The sequence below is a fragment of the Pimephales promelas genome, chromosome 11 (assembly GCF_988280905.1).
Source record: "Pimephales promelas chromosome 11, fPimPro1.hap1.1, whole genome shotgun sequence".
NCBI lineage: Eukaryota > Metazoa > Chordata > Actinopteri > Cypriniformes > Leuciscidae > Pimephales > Pimephales promelas.
The window spans coordinates 32888337-32906109 of NC_142779.1; the positions used below are offsets into that span (position 1 = coordinate 32888337).

Below are 17773 nucleotides of genomic sequence, written 5' to 3' on the forward strand. Positions count from 1 at the left end.
TTTCTGTGCCGCTGCGTGCCTGTCTGGGAGACGAGTGTGTGTGGGGCGCTCGGGGTGCGCGTGGGGCCGTTCCCTCTCTTTTATCAGGCGGGGCAGGCCGATGTTCCTCTGCCCCGATTCCCCGACCTCATCATACCCTCACATTCATCACCGCCGCACATCCCAGGCTGCTTATCTTCCTCACTCTTTCTTTCATGTTCTTCCCTTCATACTATACCTCATCTATAAATCTATCATGTCATCCTGCCCCTGACCTGGAAATATCAGCGACCGCCTGCCATGAGATAATTAGAGATTTCTGAGCCGGCCTGGTGGACGCTGTGCTGTGATGCTCGTACACACACTGAGTCTCATTCATGAAGAACGGATTTGCTGTGGAAATCATTCTGTACAAAGCAGTAATAAGCAAAACTATATATATACACTCACCGGCCACTTTATTAGGTACCCCATGCTAGTAACGGGTTGGACCCCCTTTTGCCTTCAGAACTGCCTCAATTCTTCGTGGCATAGATTCAACAAGGTGCTGAAAGCATTCCTCAGGGAGTTTGGTCCATATTGACATGATGGCATCACACAGTTGCCGCAGATTTGTCGGCTGCACATCCATGATGCGAATCTCCCGTTCCACCACATCCCAAAGATGCTCTATTGGATTGAGATCTGGTGACTGTGGAGGCCATTTGAGTACAGCGAACTCATTGTCATGTTCAAGAAACCAGTCTGAGATGATTCCAGCTTTATGACATGGCGCATTATCCTGCTGAAAGTAGCCATCAGAAGTTGGGTACATTGTGATCATAAAGGGATGGACATGGTCAGCAACAATACTCAGGTAGGCTGTGGCGTTGCAACGATGCTCAATTGGTACCAAGGGGCCCAAAGAGTGCCAAGAAAATATTCCCCACACCATGACACCACCACCACCAGCCTGAACCGTTGATACAAGGCAGGATGGATCCATGCTTTCATGTTGTAGACGCCAAATTCTGAGCCTACCATCCGAATGTCGCAGCAGAAATCGAGACTCATCAGACCAGGCAACGTTTTTCCAATCTTCTATTGTCCAATTTCGATGAGCTTGTGCAAATTGTAGCCTCAGTTTCCTGTTCTTAGCTGAAAGGAGTGGCACCCGGTGTGGTCTTCTGCTGCTGTAGCCCATCTGCCTCAAAGTTGGACGTACTGTGCGTTCAGAGATGCTCTTCTGCCCACCTTGGTTGTAACGGGTGGTTATTTGAGTCACTGTTGCCCTTCTATCAGCTCGAACCAGTCTGGCCATTCTCCTCTGACCTCTGGCATCAACAAGGCATTTCCGCCCACAGAACTGCCGCTCACTGGATGTTTTTTCTTTTTCGGACCATTCTCTGTAAACCCTAGAGATGGTTGTGCGTGAAAATCCCAGTAGATTAGCAGTTTCTGAAATACTCAGACCAGCCCTTCTGGCACCAACAATCATGCCACGTTCAAAGTCACTCAAATCACCTTTCTTCCCCATACTGATGCTCGGTTTGAACTGCAGGAGATTGTCTTGACCATGTCTACATGCCTAAATGCACTGAGTTGCCGCCATGTAATTGGCTGCTTAGAAATTAAGTGTTAACGAGCAGTTGGACAGGTGTACCTAATAAAGTGGCCGGTGAGTGTATATATAGTAGACTATATTAAAGGGATACTCAATCGTTCAATCGTTTTTCAAAATATCTTCCTTTGTGTTCAGCAGAAGATAGAAACTCATACAGGTGTGCAACAACTTGAGGGTGAGTAAATGATGACAGAATTTATCCCTTTAAGGGTGCACAGACTTTAATGTTCTGCCATGGCGCTTTAAAGAGATAGTTCACTTTGAAATTAATTTTTGGTATGTTTTATCTTACCTCAAGGGTATCTAAGATGTAAGTGTCTTTGTTTCCACAGTATTTTCAATTTTGATATTTTTAGGTCAAACCGTTCTTGTCTGTCAGTCATATAATGGAGGTCTATGGTCACCACCTCAAAGAGCATACACAGAGAAGTCCAGATTAAACATGATTTAATGACTCGTAAATGTAAGAACACATTGATGGCCTAAGACACGAAACGAGCGGTTTGAAACCACGTCCAAGTGATCTGAGGGTCTGCGCAAGCGCCGGAAGTGATCTCTCGCACGGTTGAGAAAAAAATTCAACGTCGTCTGATGATATATCGAAATCGTCTTTCATTGCGATTTCCTGTATATTTAAATATGTTTAGATCTTCACAGTGAAGGGTAACACTTCTGAAATCTCTGTCTAAACAATGAGTGAGAGATAACTTCCGGCACTTTCCGGCGCTTACGCAGACCGAAGCGCCAGCGCCCTCAGGTCACTTGGATGTGGCTGTGGTTACAAGAGGTAAAAACTATGTAAATACTGTTTGTTTTCTCACACAAACCGCTCGTTTCGTGTCTTAGGCCATCAGTGTGTACTTACATTTACGAGTCATTAAATCATGTTTAATTTGGACTTCTCTGTGTATACTCTTTGAGGTGGTGACCATAGACCTGCACTATATGACTGACAGACCAGAACGGTTTGACCTAAAAATATCAAAATTGAAAATACTGCAGAAACAAAAGACACCTACATCTTGGATGCCCTTGAGGTAAGCTAAAACATACCAAAAATTAATTTCAAAGTGAACTATCCCTTTAAGCTCCTGGCCTATAGAGGGCGCAACAGGATAAGAAATATTTTATGTCCACTTTAACCAACAACTTTTTCCAACAGTTAACCTGACAAATAAAGGCATACTCCAAGATATGTTTCATAATGCCATCTGGATGCTCAAAATCGATCGAGTGAATGCTCGCTGTAAAAAGCTTATTGTAGACATGAGTTATGCGCTGCAGCATTGTAACACACACACACATACAGACAGTAGCTCACACACACAGAAACATTCAATAGCGCTGAAATCTATTGTCAACACTGTTCTGTGATGTATCAACAAAATAGCTTAGAAACTGAAAAGTTCTATCATGTATTTCTTAGTTACTAAAACCCACAGCTTCACTATTAGAGAGACTTGCTCTCTCTAATGCTCTCTCACTAATCCATCCATTTAAATGTAATCTTTACTGTGTGACTTTATCTGTAGCTGAGCACAATGCAACTCGCATTCAAGTCTCAGCTCAAGGTTCAGGCTTATTTGTTCATTAATGATGTCATCAGCGACTAGTCAACGTCGACTCGACTTTAATCACATAAATGTTCTTCAAAAAAGTCGTTCAAACCCTAATATATATATATAATACTTTAAAGGGATATTCCACTTATAGGCTCATTAGGCTCATTTTACAACTCCCCCAGAGTTATAAAGTTGGGTTTTGCAGTTTTCAAAAAATGTATTCAGACGATTTTCGGATATTTAGAAGAATATCAGTAACCAGACAGTTTCTGGTCTCATTGACTTCCATAGTATATTACTTTCCTACAATGGAAGTCAATGAGACCAGACACGGTCTGGTTACTGATATTCTTCTAAATATCAGAAAATCGGCTGAATGGATTCAAAAACAGCAAAACCCTGTTTAACTGTTTAACTCTGGGGGAGTTGTAAAATGAGCCTATTTTCAAAAAAAGTGGAGTATCCCTTTAAGAATAGGCTAATTAAATGTCCATTAAACTGAAAACTATATTCACAATGTAGCTCAATGTTAAATTGTCAGTAAAATCAGGGTGGATATATATTTAATGCAACATTTTATGCTTTACGAACAGTTAATATAGACATTTTAAGGCTCACGCAAACATGCCTAGACACACACACATAAGGTATACACACACACACACACACACACACACACACACACACACACGCATGCGCATGCCACAACCTTTTGCGGGTGATAATTGGCACCTTTTGAAGAGAAGCTGTGATATTTAATGACTAATGTCTGAAAGTTAATGGTTGTCCAGAGGGGGTCTCCAGCACTAAACATCACTCCACCTCTCTATCAGACTTCTTCTGGGAGAGAGATCGAGGCTGGTCTGAGGAAACACAGAGATACAGGCTCCGCAGAGATAGGGCTGGATAATAAATATCGATTTCTCGATATTAATCGATTCTCATTTTTATGAACCGATATCGATTCTTAAATCTTAAGAATCGATTAATCATCCTGTTTCTTTTGAATTAATGGAACGTATCGCGGCTGCGCGCATCCAAAAAAATCGCAATAATCTTGTTACTATTGATATGAAACAAAGTCTCAATTTTCAAATTAGGTCCATTTTCTTTAGAAATTCAAAAACATAAATAGCGTTTTGGCGCTGTGGCGTGAGATCGCTCTGGCGCAGCTCTAGAGAAGCAGCAGCGCTGATCTCTCTTACGAGTTAATATTACCAGTCACAGCGCCAAATAAACATGAATGAGCATCTGAAAGTGTGTTAAAGATAGAGTACAGCTTATCGAAATCCGTATCATGTCACATTGATTTGCTCAACCGTGGAAAGACGTCAGTTCATCAGCTTGTAATCAATGTATCGTCATATTTACCTCAGAAAACCCACATAAACTCGTTAGTCAGCTAGAAAAAAATAACTCCAGAGAGGAGCATTTTGCTAAATATATACACCATATTACATATGCATTATAATCTTAATGTTCTTCAATATTTAATGCATATTTAAATAAATCTGGCAAGTTTTTATGACAGCCACCATTTAAATGTTTATATTTCATATAATCTTCTTATTATAAAAATAAATAAAAGTGTAATTTAAGTGTTTGTATAGCTACAAAACAGTTCATTATTACCTTCATATTAGGCTAATGGAGCCTATTGGCTACAACTAGACTCCCATAGTTTACAGCATTTAAGAGATTTGATTCCCTTGAGAAAAATGGCCATTTATTGTAACTGATATCCAAAATAATCGATATTGAATCGATTCGAAATCGAATCGAATTGCAAGCTTGTGAATCAAAATCGAATCGAATTGTGAAATTTGTCTCAATACCCAGCCCTACGCAGAGATGCTCCATTTTTCAAAATTAAAATACTTAATATGCACACACAGCTACAAGTAAGTCTTTCATATGTTATTTCCCCAGGATGCTTAGTATTTTTTATGTTTGGTCACACAATCGGTGCAGAAATAAAACAAATGAAAAAACAACAACAACCCTGTTTAGATCATGTGATATAGGCATTTTTTTATACTCATTTTTTATCATTTAAATTCTATTCTCTCTGGATATGGCTAACTCCGTAGACACTGAAAGCTGTTTGAGGACATCTTTTATTGCTCATCCTCCAACTCCTAATGATCCCAAACTCACTTATAATGATCCTGGGTGTCCTTCAGATCAGCAAGGGCGGCCAGAACCTTTTCACACACACACACACACACAATCACGACGGCCTTTACTGCAGTGTTGGCTAACTCTCAGACTTTTAAGAGCAGGAGCTATATTACCAACAACAATGCCTTAAAAACTGCAGACAGAAAGCATCAAATCCTTGCAAACTGGAGTTGTAATTGAATATGAAGTGAAATTAGCCTTTTATAAAGTTCCAGTATTATGCACCTGAAGCAATATATTATATAAGCAATAGGTTGACTTTCAAATATCCCCTCATTCACTCTCATTTTATGGCTCAAGCCAGCACGTCTGGCCACGTAATAAACGTTATAGGTTGAGGCACGAATTAGTCAAAAACATTCAGGCAGCACTGCATCAGCGTTGTTAAACAGCGCGACCCTCTCCCGCGGGAAATACAGGCGCATATCAAACCAGAAAACTGGAGGACTGTAATCCCAAACAGTGTTTACGCCCCTGCTGGAGAGACTCCATTAGTGCTGGCCATGCAGGAATCAAGCTGGGACAGAGGAAGTTAATTGGGATCAATCAGCCGGGTCCTCGGGGCCGGGAGCCTTAGGCAAGCAGGATCTGATGGCGATTGCTTGAAAGATTTGTTAACCACCGACCGGGTTGTTGGTGAAGCGGTTCAGCGGGTCTGACTCAAGACAAACTGGGAAGGCGAGGGAGAATTCAATGTCACCCCTGTTACTGGAGAAACGCAAAGACTCAAAGAGAGCGTCTGGGGTAGGTTGCCGCTTTCGGAAAAATCTGTGCAGGAGTATATTTTAATATAAAACTTTTTTAAAGGAGTTTTGAAACTTTTGCTGATAATTTCCTCACCCCCATGTCATCCAAGATGTCCACGTCTTACTTTCATCAGTCGAAAAGAAATTAAGGTTGTTGATGAAAACATTCCAGCATTTTTCTCCATATAATGGACTTCATTGGGCACCAAACGGTTCAAAAGACAGTTTCAGTGCAAACTGCACACTGTTCAAAGGGCTTTAAACGATTCCAGACGATGAATAAGGGTCTTATCAAGCGAAACGATCGCTCATTTAATAAATAAATAACAAAGTTTAAGTTTTATAAGCTGAAATGCTCGCTCAAATGCACGAACAAATTGACTCAGAAGATTTGTTCATTTTGATAAACGAGTTCGAACAGGAGAGTCACGAACGTGCTTCACAGAGGCGAGCATTTGAGCTTATAAAACTTAAACTTTGTTCTTTTTTTTATTAAATAAGCGATCGTTTAGCTTGATAAGACCCTTATTCATCGTCTGGAATCGTTTAAAGCCCTTTGAGCAGTTTGCAGTTTGCACAGAAACTCTCATTTGGACCTTGAACCGTTTGGTTCCCATTGAAATCCATTATATGGAGAAAAATGCTGGAATGTTTTCATCAAAAACCTTCATTTCTTTTCGACTGAAAAAAGAAAGACATGGACATCTTGGATGACATGGGGGTGAGTAATTCATCAGCAAAAGTTTTTTAAAAAGTGAACTACTCCTTTAAATCATTCATTTGTGAAATGCGTGAGCTTATTTTGTCCATATTAGATTGAAAGATTTGAAAAAGCTCATATATTTACCCACCCATTCACCCATAGAAGTGGATAAAAGTGGACAATAGAGACGATTTAAAACAACAGTTGTAAACGGGAATGTGTCTCTCTCGTCTACTCGTGATCAAAATCTTAATGCCAAGTGTAAACAAAGCCAATGATGTCAATGACAATTGATCAAGAGACACTCAAACAAATAATGTGTAAAAATTCCAATCTTTTTCAATGGGACAAGGAAAAGTCATTCAGGTTGGGAATAACATGAGGGTGTGTAAATGATGACTGAATGTTGAATATATTCCTTTTATAATAAACAGTTTTAAATGCAAAAAAATGGTTTAGATATGGATTATGATAGAGAAAAAACTCACAGCGACAGTCGACCACAAACCATCAGCTTAATAACACAATAAATTAAACGGACTCGTAAAATGAACTCAAACACTTTGTGCAACCTCACTTCTTAATGAAATCAATATACTGGACGTGGGCCCATGTCTTAATGCAGGGGAAACTAGATTACATTGACTTGTATGTCTTTGTAATTAAATAAAAGCCATGCGGAGGAGCTGCACAGTTATTTACCATTCCATTTGCTCATTGAGGTTCGGTAAAGAGCTCGTGTGTGTGTGCAGAGATTGACTTTCAAGTCATTCGAACTGACCTTCATAGTTCATGTGACTGAAAGGTTCTCAGCGTTCATTTTTAATCATTTCTCATTGCATTTTTAATTGAATGAGGATGTGCTCTTGCAATAACGCCATTCATTATTTAAACCTTGTGATGGGAGTACAGGTATATATTTTAGGTTTGAGACTCACGTCTGGATATTCTTTAACAGGCACATAGAGTTTCTCTTGGAGCTGAACGATGGGGCCGACGGCGTCCGGGAGCTCTGAGCTTCTCTTCTCCGTGCTGCCGTTTAACGTGTCATTGTACATGTCCTTTCGTACCCTGCTGATCTCTGAAATAAAGAGAAAGCACATGCACTGTGAGTTACATCACTACGTGATACATAGCCATTACCCATGGATTATATGCGCTTTAATATGAGGAGTGCAAATGCTGTGCTTAAACCTAATGAAACAATGAATATGATAGAGCATCTATAACTGCATAGAGCATGTACCTATATTAACAGCTTTAGTGCCCTGACAACATGGTTATCAAACAATTTAGGGTTGTACAGTTAGATAACTGTGATTATTAAGGGCTTCATTAAACATCCTCAGTGTGGGCGTCATGATTCAGTGTTTTCATCAGAGCAGTTTGTTTATGAAGTGCATTGTGAATGCAAATCACTCCACGTTCACATTAATTTCACGTTCCTAATATTTTTGGCTACTACAACAATCTAATTACGAAACACTGAAAAAAAGGGGCACCGAAAAAGAGACGACAGCATTTCACAGTTTTCTGTCAGAACAAAGAGTTTTAACCAGAACATTTAAGACAACATAATATTGTTATAACAAATATATTGTACATTGAAATATCATTTTCATTAACACTACTGTTCATAAGTAAGTTATAAATATGAATATTTTTCCGACAAAAATGCTTTGCTTAAGAAGGCCTTAATTTTATAACACCCTGGAGAGGTATAGTTTACTTTTTTGATGGATGGATTTTTTGGGCTTCAAAATCTCCGGTACCATTCACTCCCATTATATACTGGGAAGAGACAGGATATTTTTTAAAGGGCACCTATTATGCCCCTTTTTACAAGATGTAATATTGGTCTCGGGTGTCCCCAGAATGTATTTGTAAAGTTTCAGCTCAAAATACCCCATAGTTCATTTTATAACCATTTGAAAATGTCATTTTGGGGCCTGTTTAAAAATGAGCTGTTTTGGGTGTATACCACCTTAAATGCAAATTAAGCTGCATATCCCCGCCCTGCCTTTGGATGAGGGCGTAACTTGATACCTATGGCAGTTGGGGAGAGTGAGAGAGTTTGGAGTTTTGTCTGTCATTCAGGGTACGTTTGAATCGGAATATATAAATAGTACGAAGAGACTCCGGCAGAAGAAACACAAATGAGAATGGACCAGTACGTCTCAGTACATTTATGTACTTATAGAGTTGTAATCGCATCTTTTTGCAAGTATGGATGTGCAACACAGGCACACACAAACACTAACGCTGGCGCAATTTTTTGCAACTACATACACATTCTGTGGTAAAGTTTGCTACGTACAATCGAAATTACAGTTATGATTTATTGAGATTGTAAAAAAAAAAAACACTGGGTGGATTTTTATCATTCTAGGGTGGTTTTGCTCACACACTGCCAACACACATTTATGTTCAAACACCATGTAAAAGTGAATTTTCCTTTAAAGGGCACCTATTAACCCTTTGATGCACAACATGGGTCTAAATAGACCCGAATGAGTTTTCATTTTCTACATCTTTGCAAGAAATGAATTTCATCATTTAGTATTTCCAGGTATTCCTCAATGAACTTTGTTTTAGATCATTACAAATCCTTATTTAAATTTTTCCTTTCTTATTTTTCGAATAAAAATCGTTTTTGTGTCACTACCCTTCTAATGCGCAAGATGGGTCTAAAAAGATCCGTATTTATGTTTCTTTGCTGAGTATTTGAAAGAAATGTATTTTATCATTTATTAATCCAGGTATTCATAAAATATCTTGTTTTTGATTTCCACAAATCATTATATTTATTTTTCCTTTCTTACTTTACAAACAAGCATGGTTTTTGTATTTCTCCATCACTTTTACACACATATGGGTCAAAAATGACCCATATGGGAACTTTTTGATATTTATAAATAGCATAAATATATTTACTGCAGAAAACTATTCACCTGCCATTTCACAATTTAACACGGCTGCTTTTGTATATTTCATGCATATAGGTTTTATTTAATAGATTTTTTTGTCACCGAAAATATTTGATATTTTTGGAAAGACATCTAGATATAGCCTAATATTTGAACGTTTAGGCTAAGGTTACTTTGACAATGACATTGAAATCCATTGCTAGTGCAAAAGAGAAACACATCCAATACTATTAGCTAGCTTGCAGTCGACATATTCTATTTTATCTAACAGCTAGGTCAGCAAAATAAAAGTTGCAATAGAAAGTTATATATATATATATATATATATATATATATATATATATATATATATACACAAGCATATATTGTCACTGTCACCTCCATATTAATTTTTATTTGTGGTCATAAATCAATGCTATCGGTCACATAAGCCGTCGTGCAGATGCTGCACATTGGTGGTGGGGAGATCCCCCTACAGTTGCACTACACTACAGTTCAATTTCAGTGTTATCGGTTATACGTGCGACAAAGTGGCCAATAAAAGTATTTCAAGTGTTACAGTAAATGTGTTGATCTAAACAACTGTGACATTGGCTATTTAAACAAAAAGTTTTCTCTATTATTTTGTGTTATCACACTGCATAGATGGGTCATTATAAGACAACAAAAATGTTTTTTGTCATTGCATGTACTGTAGGTAAAACTGTTGTTCGGGACTGGAACATTTAAAATGCCATGATAGGTGCCCTTTAATATAAATCCGATTGTGTCATAGAAAGTCATATACGCCTAGGATGGCTTGAGCTTGAGTAAATTATGGGATACTTTTAATTTTTTGGGTGAACTAACCCTTTAAGCAGTAGCAATATAACAATCACAACAGTCAATTTATTCACAACATTTGACCAGATTTTGAGCACCACAGTATAAAGTTCAGACTCACTAGAGCCTGACATCAGCTTGCCCAAAAGGCTCTGCTCAGGATCGACAGTTAGTACAATTGAACAAGACAAGCGAAGACCACCTCCGCAAGAACAGGGAAAAAGAAAATGACAAGACGTGGGCTAAGATGGCTTCTCCGTCTTTGAACAGCTGTAAAACCACAAAAGATCTTTCTAAGAGGATATGACTAGCTTCAGAATTTCCTCAGGAGACACGTGTATCCATTTTGCCTGGAGGCCCTGATGGGAGCTTTCTCACAACAGCAACCAGCTTTTCTCTTTTACCCAAAGTACAATTGCATTTTTCCAAAGCTCAATCATTCAAGAAAAGTAAACGGCTCCTTATTGTTGAGAAATCATAAATATTGTGTCCTTTCTCGAATGCATATGTTGTGAAGCAGGTTCTGGTGACATGTCAGATCAGACATCATGAATGGCCTACTTATAGTCTCTGCACATTAAACTTCAATAAGAGGAACTATTTTAACAGCAAAAATACACACTGAGGTTTACTGAAGGAGAACGAGGCAAGATGGAGAACGGGTAATCACTGTTATTACATGTGATCCTTCCGCCACTTAATAAAGTGAGTAATAACTGTCCTTTTCTGAAATCGTTGTCTATTATTCCTGAGGGGGAAAAAAAAGACAGGAGAGAGAGGCAGTGAGAGAGAGAGAGCTCTAATTTGGTGGGAAAGACAATTAAAACCCACCAAGTCAGTTAATATTTCATATAAGACATTAAATATCCCAGTCTCAAGCTGCTGCCACTGTTGTGTAATTCTATTACTGGATGAAGAATTCCCTGGCGAAATTCTCAAAGGCAAATTGAAGAGGTCGGTTTGAGGGAGAGATGTAATTACAATGGAGATCGCGCACTTCCATAGACTCGCTAGGCAAGTAGACACACAGAACACACACTATTGTGTCTTTGCTATGCATATGTTGTGAATTTGACTCCTCTTGTGAGGTCATGGAGAATTTGTCTTGAAATTGTAATTGCATCTAATTTAAACAATTAGAAAAACACGGCAGATGTGGTTTGGTCCTCATTAAGAAAACATGCAGTTTAAAGATGCCATAATGCTTTCTGTCATTTGTTGTCATCTTGTTTTTATACTATAATCTTAATGTTTTCTTTGCTGGTGGGCAACGTTTGTCATGAATATTTGCAATGTGTTTTCATGAAGCATAAAAAAATAAAACACACACCTGTTTTATTCATAAGCCCGAACTGAGTAACAATATGCAATTTGGTGGAAATTATGATAGCTTAATGTCAATCAATGAGATATTTACAGACAGTAGATATCTGAGACAACATAAAATGCATATACTGTAAATATCAGTGTCACTCTTTATCTCCCAATAATACGTCTTAAGATGATATTTAAATGCTTAGTTTAATTATCTAAAAAAAAACGATTATTGAGATATACTGTACATTTCTTTAATGTTCACCGGGAAAACTAGTCCCATCCAAATTTGGCTTTACTTGCTAAAAAAGTAAACTATCCATCAGTGGGCATGTACTAGATTGTGTGCAACACGTTTTTCCTGCAAAGTTCTGATAATAATGGGAATTTAGGGGTATCAAACGTGATACTGCAAGCTTTATAACTTCATATTAAAGAGTTACTATAGGACATGAAAGCTATATGTGGCCTGAAATTATATACACTCACCTAAAGGATTATTTTGTGCCAAGAAAACATCCCCCACACCATTACACCACCACCACCAGCCTGCACAGTGGCAACAAGGCATGATGGATCCATGTTCTCATTCTGTTTACGCCAAATTCTGACTCTACCATCTGAATGTCTCAACAGAAATCGAGACTCATCAGACCAGGCAACGTTTTTCCAGTCTTCAACTGTCCAATTTTGGTGAGATCTTGCAAATTGTAGCCTCTTTTCCATATTTGTAGTGGAGATGAGTGGTACCCGGTGGGGTCTTCTGCTGTTGTAGCCCATCCGCCTCAAGGTTGTGTGTGTTGTGTCTTCTTCACAAATGCTTTGCTGCATACCTCGGTTGTAACGAGTGGTTATTTCAGTCAAAGTTGCTCTTCTATCAGCTTGAATCTGACCTCTCGCATCAACAAGGCATTTTCGCCCACAGGACAGCCCCATACTGGATGTTTTTCCCTTTTCACAGCATTCTTTGTAAACCCTAGAAATGGTTGTGCGTGAAAATCCCAGTAACTGAGCAGATTGTGAAACACTCAGACACCAACAACCATGCCACGCTCAAAATTGCTTAAATCACCTTTCTTTCCCATTCTGACAATCAGTTTGGAGTTCAGGAGATTGTCTTGACCAGGACCACACCCCTAAATGCATTGAAGCATCTGCCATGTGATTGGTTGATTAGATAATTGAACAGGTGTTCCTAATAATCCTTTAGGTGAGTGTATATAAGCAATCCAAAGGACGTTCAGGCAGCTTCCCATAATAATAGCCTGTGGGCTGACTTTACCTTGGACAGACACTTCAGCTAAACGTCTGTTTAATGGTGGTCTGCGCTCATCTCAATAAATCGCAGCTTAAAAGAGGCCTGTCGATGGCCATAAGCGAGGTATGTCTCCGGGCTTTACAGCAATGGTGTTATCAAAAATGATTTAAGCTTTTCTCATTGACATCAAAGGCCACCGCCAAGAAAGACAAGTGGCATTGAAAGAGCTTCTCTGAGGCTGAGTACACAAGAATGATGGCATGTGTTTTCATAAGTCAGTGAAAAGGGATGAAGTTATTGGAGGATAGTGCTGCGTCTAGAACGGCTACTTTCCATTAAATTAAGAGAGACGGTAATTACTGTGAATGAAAACTTGTGCCCATAAAACATGGTGAAAAAAGGTAGTGTTGCTGTGATATGTTGTTGTAGGTAATGAGATGAGTAGTAGTCAACTAACTATTTATATAATCCTACTTACAAAGAAGAATAGAGCAAGCAAAATAAATTAATCCACAAAAGAAACATGCTTTGCCATACTGTTCTGTTATTGTAGTTATTCATTAGAGGAAGAGATGAGCAATGCAATATTTACATTCTAGTTACTACTACTGAGTAACACGAAACTTTGACACATTTTTAAGTAATGACTAGTGCTTCTACATCATTCTTAAGGAATTACTATAGCCATCTGAAACCGCATGATCTCAATGTTACTAAATCCGTCATAGCTATCCAAACCTTACAAAAATCTCACAAGCTTAACATGACTTCAGTATTTACTAGAGCGTTATTATGCTTTTTAGAATAATGTTCCAAATAATTAGTATTTCCTTCAGAAGGATTTGACTAGTGGGTTACTATGATCTTAATTTTAGAATTAGTTATGCATTATTTGTATTATGGAACTTTTTATAGTTACTATTTCATTGATCAGTTGTTTGTTAGTTAATAGTAGTTAAAATGTTAATATTGATACATTTAAGGCCAGATTTTTTTTTTTTCAGACTTTAAAAACTTCTGTCAGGATTGAAGTAAAGAATTAGCGCTGAAAAGGCGTGGGCAGGCTTATTTTTGCGGCTGACCTTATTGTATGCATTTGTAGAAGTTTCCAAAATCAAAAAAAAAAAAAATAGATAAATAAAAATTATGGGAGGAGAGTATTTACATTAATCATGTAAGGTGATTTACTAAGGTCAGTTTTAAACCAGACGCTCATTTTGCGCTGCTCTTGATAGATTGTGTTGGTGGTCATTATGGAAATGATGGTCATTATGGTTTTTAGATCATCAGCAAGAATTCATTTTTAAAGGTATAGTTCACTTTGAAATTCATTTTTGATATGTTTTAGCTTACCTCAAGGGCATCCAAGATGTAGGTGTCTTTGTTTCCACAGTATTTTCAATTTTGATATTTTTAGGTGAAACCGTTCTTGTCTGTCAGTCATATAATGGAGGTCTATGGTCACCACCTCAAAGAGATTAAACATGATTTAATGCCCCATAAATGTCAGTACACATTGATGGCCTAAGACACGAAACGAGCGTTTTGTGTGAGAAAACAAACAGTGTTTATATCGTTTTTACCTCTTGTAATCACAGCCACGTCCGAGTACTGCGCAAATGCTGGAAAGCCCCGAAAGTGATCTCTCGCGTGTGTACGTCACTCATTGCTTAGACAGAGATTTCAGAAGTGTTACCCTTCACTGTGAAGATCTAAACATATTTAGATATACAGGATATTGCAATGAAAGAGGATTTTGATATATCAACAGACAACGTTGATGTTTTTTTTTCGGCAACCGCGCAAGAGATCACTTCCGGTGCTTGCGCAGACCGAAGCGCCCGTGCCTTCAGATCACTTTCGCATGGCTGTGGTTACAAGAGGTAAAAACGATATAAATACTGTTCGTTTTCTCACATAAACCGCTCGTTTCGTGTCTTAGGCCATCAATGTGTACTTACATTTACGAGTCATTAAATCATGTTTAATCTGGACTTCTCTGTGCATGCTCTTTGAGGTGGTGACCATAGACCTCCATTATATGACTGACAGACAAGAACTGTTTGACCTAAAAATATCAAAATTGAAACTACTGCGGAAAGCTAAAACATACCAAATATTAATTTCAAAGTGAATTATCCCTTTAACTACAATTTAGTCTCGTCTTTTTTCGTAAAAAATATTTAATGCATATAGTCACAGTTATCGTTTAATGATGTTGGTGTCGCCTCGTCATCATCTATCCATGCAAAAAAGGTTACCTATCTACAAATACGTCTTTCGTTAACAAAATTAACACTAATTAAATAAAAATCGCTCCTAACGTAATCAACAATGCCAGTTGACTCATTTCCATCGTTGCATGGTATGTAGTGTCCTCCCACCCTTCCCGATTGTAACGCATTATTCCCAACACTGGAGAGTTTCATGAATCAAATAAAACACACACACACACTATATTGTATGTGGAGGCAAGGCTCTAATAGGGATTTCAATGACAAATTGGCCTTGGCATCAAGTATCCTGTAATGATAATGATAAACACCAGCCAGCCCATAGAGATACCCACATTTGCATCGCAAATATGCCCGAGGCTGTTAAGTCCCTGCCACTCAGTCTCTCTACCAGTTGAGATGCAGAGGATTAGCCTCTTCCTCTCTAGAGCAGAAAACACACATCCCGACAACTAGTGAATCGAGCTCCATTCTCCTCCAGCTTTTATAGGCCGTCAGTTGTCATACCGCTAAAAGCTGTAAAAACCCTGGAAATACACATAGGACAAATATTTTGGTACAGTCCAGTCAAACTCATTTACCAAACAATCTCAAAGCCCAGGCGATGCCCGCAAGAGCACCCCGAGTGATTTAATTATACTGTCTGATCATGTCGGACAGTGAGGAGACGCTTAGAGACGCTCCCGTCCAAATCCCGAGCGTCTGAAGGCATAAGCAGAGGAGAATGCATGATGTGCTCCGGGTTGTTTTCTTCGTTGGCTGATTAGGGAGGGCTGTCCAGTGGTCAGATCAGGCCCCAGACCCGAGGATGATTAAACTGTCAGTGGTGATTTATGGACAGCATTATTACAGCGTTTTTAAAGTGTTTTTTAGTGATTTGTCAGCTTTCTTGCCCTCAGAATTCAATCATTTTCCTGCGCCGGCCTCCAGGGCTGGACTTCCCGCACTACTGAACACGCAACAGCCACCTGCGCGCATACTGATACACATTCTGGCACACAGACCTACACACATGGTGTGACAGATCCCCTCATGCCTCCAACACAGATGTGGAAGTACACACATGACTTAATTACAGAAAATAGCTGAAAAGACCAGCTCAAACCAGCAATGATTTGCAAGCTGCTTTCGGCTAATTTATGTTAGTTAGTGCCAATTCTGGTCTAGACGTGTTTTTGACCGCTTTTCCTAGCAATCTACACTGCCGTTGCTGAATATACAGTCTGATGGCAACATAAACTCGTGTTTTACCTGAGATTGCAGTCTGGATTAAATAACGATGAAATGCAAAAGAACACACATCTTTATAACTAACCGTGTGGGCTACACACAATAACAGTCTGATTCACAAACAATCAAATTCCTTCACTGATTGAACTTAGTGACACCAACCATTTTTGCTATATTACAAGATGAATATAGAATATTTAAGAAGTGAATACTTTTATATGGAAGCTTGTTTCCGCCATAGAATGAAAAATAAAAGGTAATTGCGATTTTTTTATCTCACAATTCTGATAGAAATTCAGAATTGTGTGTTATAAAGTCAGAATTGTGAGATTTAAACTATTTAGAGGGGGAAAAAGTTAGTCTTTTTTTCCCCTTAGAATCGGCCTGATAAGTCGTAATTGCGGGTTTATATCTCACAATTCTGAGAAAAGATGTCAGAATTTCGACATATAAACTCGCAATTATGTAGGCCTATTATAAAGTCCGAATTGCGAGATGTAAACTCGCAATTGTGGAAAAAAAAGTCAGAATTATGAGATAAAAAGTCGCACTTCTGTCTTTTTTTTCTCAGAATTGCGCCTTTTTATCACCCAATTCTGACTTTATATCTCGCAATTCTGACTTTATATCTCGCAATTCTGACTTTATATCTCGCAATTCTGACTTTATATCTCACAATTCTGACTTTATATCTCGCAATTCTGACTTTATATCTCGCAATTCTGACTTTATATCTCGCAATTCTGACTTTATATCACGCAATTCTGATTTTATATCTCGCAATTCTGACTTTATATCACGCAATTCTGACTTTATATCTCGCAATTCTGACTTTATAACACGCAATTGCAACTTTATATCTCGCAATCCTGTTTTATATCACACAATTCTGACTTTATAACAAGCAATTGCGACTTTAAATCACACAATTCTGACTTTTTATCTCACAATTCTGAGAAATAAAGTCAGAATTGTTAGCTTGTGAGAAAAAAAAAGTTAGAATTGTGAGATAAAAAGTCACAATTATTTATTTTATTATTTTATTCAGTGGCGGAAACAAGCTTCCATACTTTTTTTTACCAAAGAGGGAATACAATTTTTTTAAGAATAAAAAGATTCAAATTTTTTTTAACTTTCTATTCATTCTGAATGAATCCTGTCAACATGCATCACAGTTTCCACAAAAACATTAAGCAGCACAGCTTTGTTTTAGC

The 17773-nt window shown here is 38.2% G+C and overlaps 1 protein-coding gene across 4 annotated transcripts in view; it reads right to left on the reverse strand.

Annotated features, from left to right (window-relative positions):
* The window catches only part of qkib (QKI, KH domain containing, RNA binding b), a 148627-nt gene that overhangs the window by 105583 nt on the left and 25271 nt on the right, over nt 1–17773 (reverse strand). For all 4 annotated transcript variants that reach the window (XR_016145609.1, XM_039690404.2, XM_039690405.2 and 1 more), the window contains exon 2: nt 7713–7855. Coding sequence is in view for 3 of the 4 variants with exons in the window: in XM_039690404.2 (XP_039546338.1) it covers nt 7713–7855 (143 nt within the window). In the remaining variant the exon portion in view is untranslated. The remainder of the gene's footprint in view (nt 1–7712; nt 7856–17773) is intronic.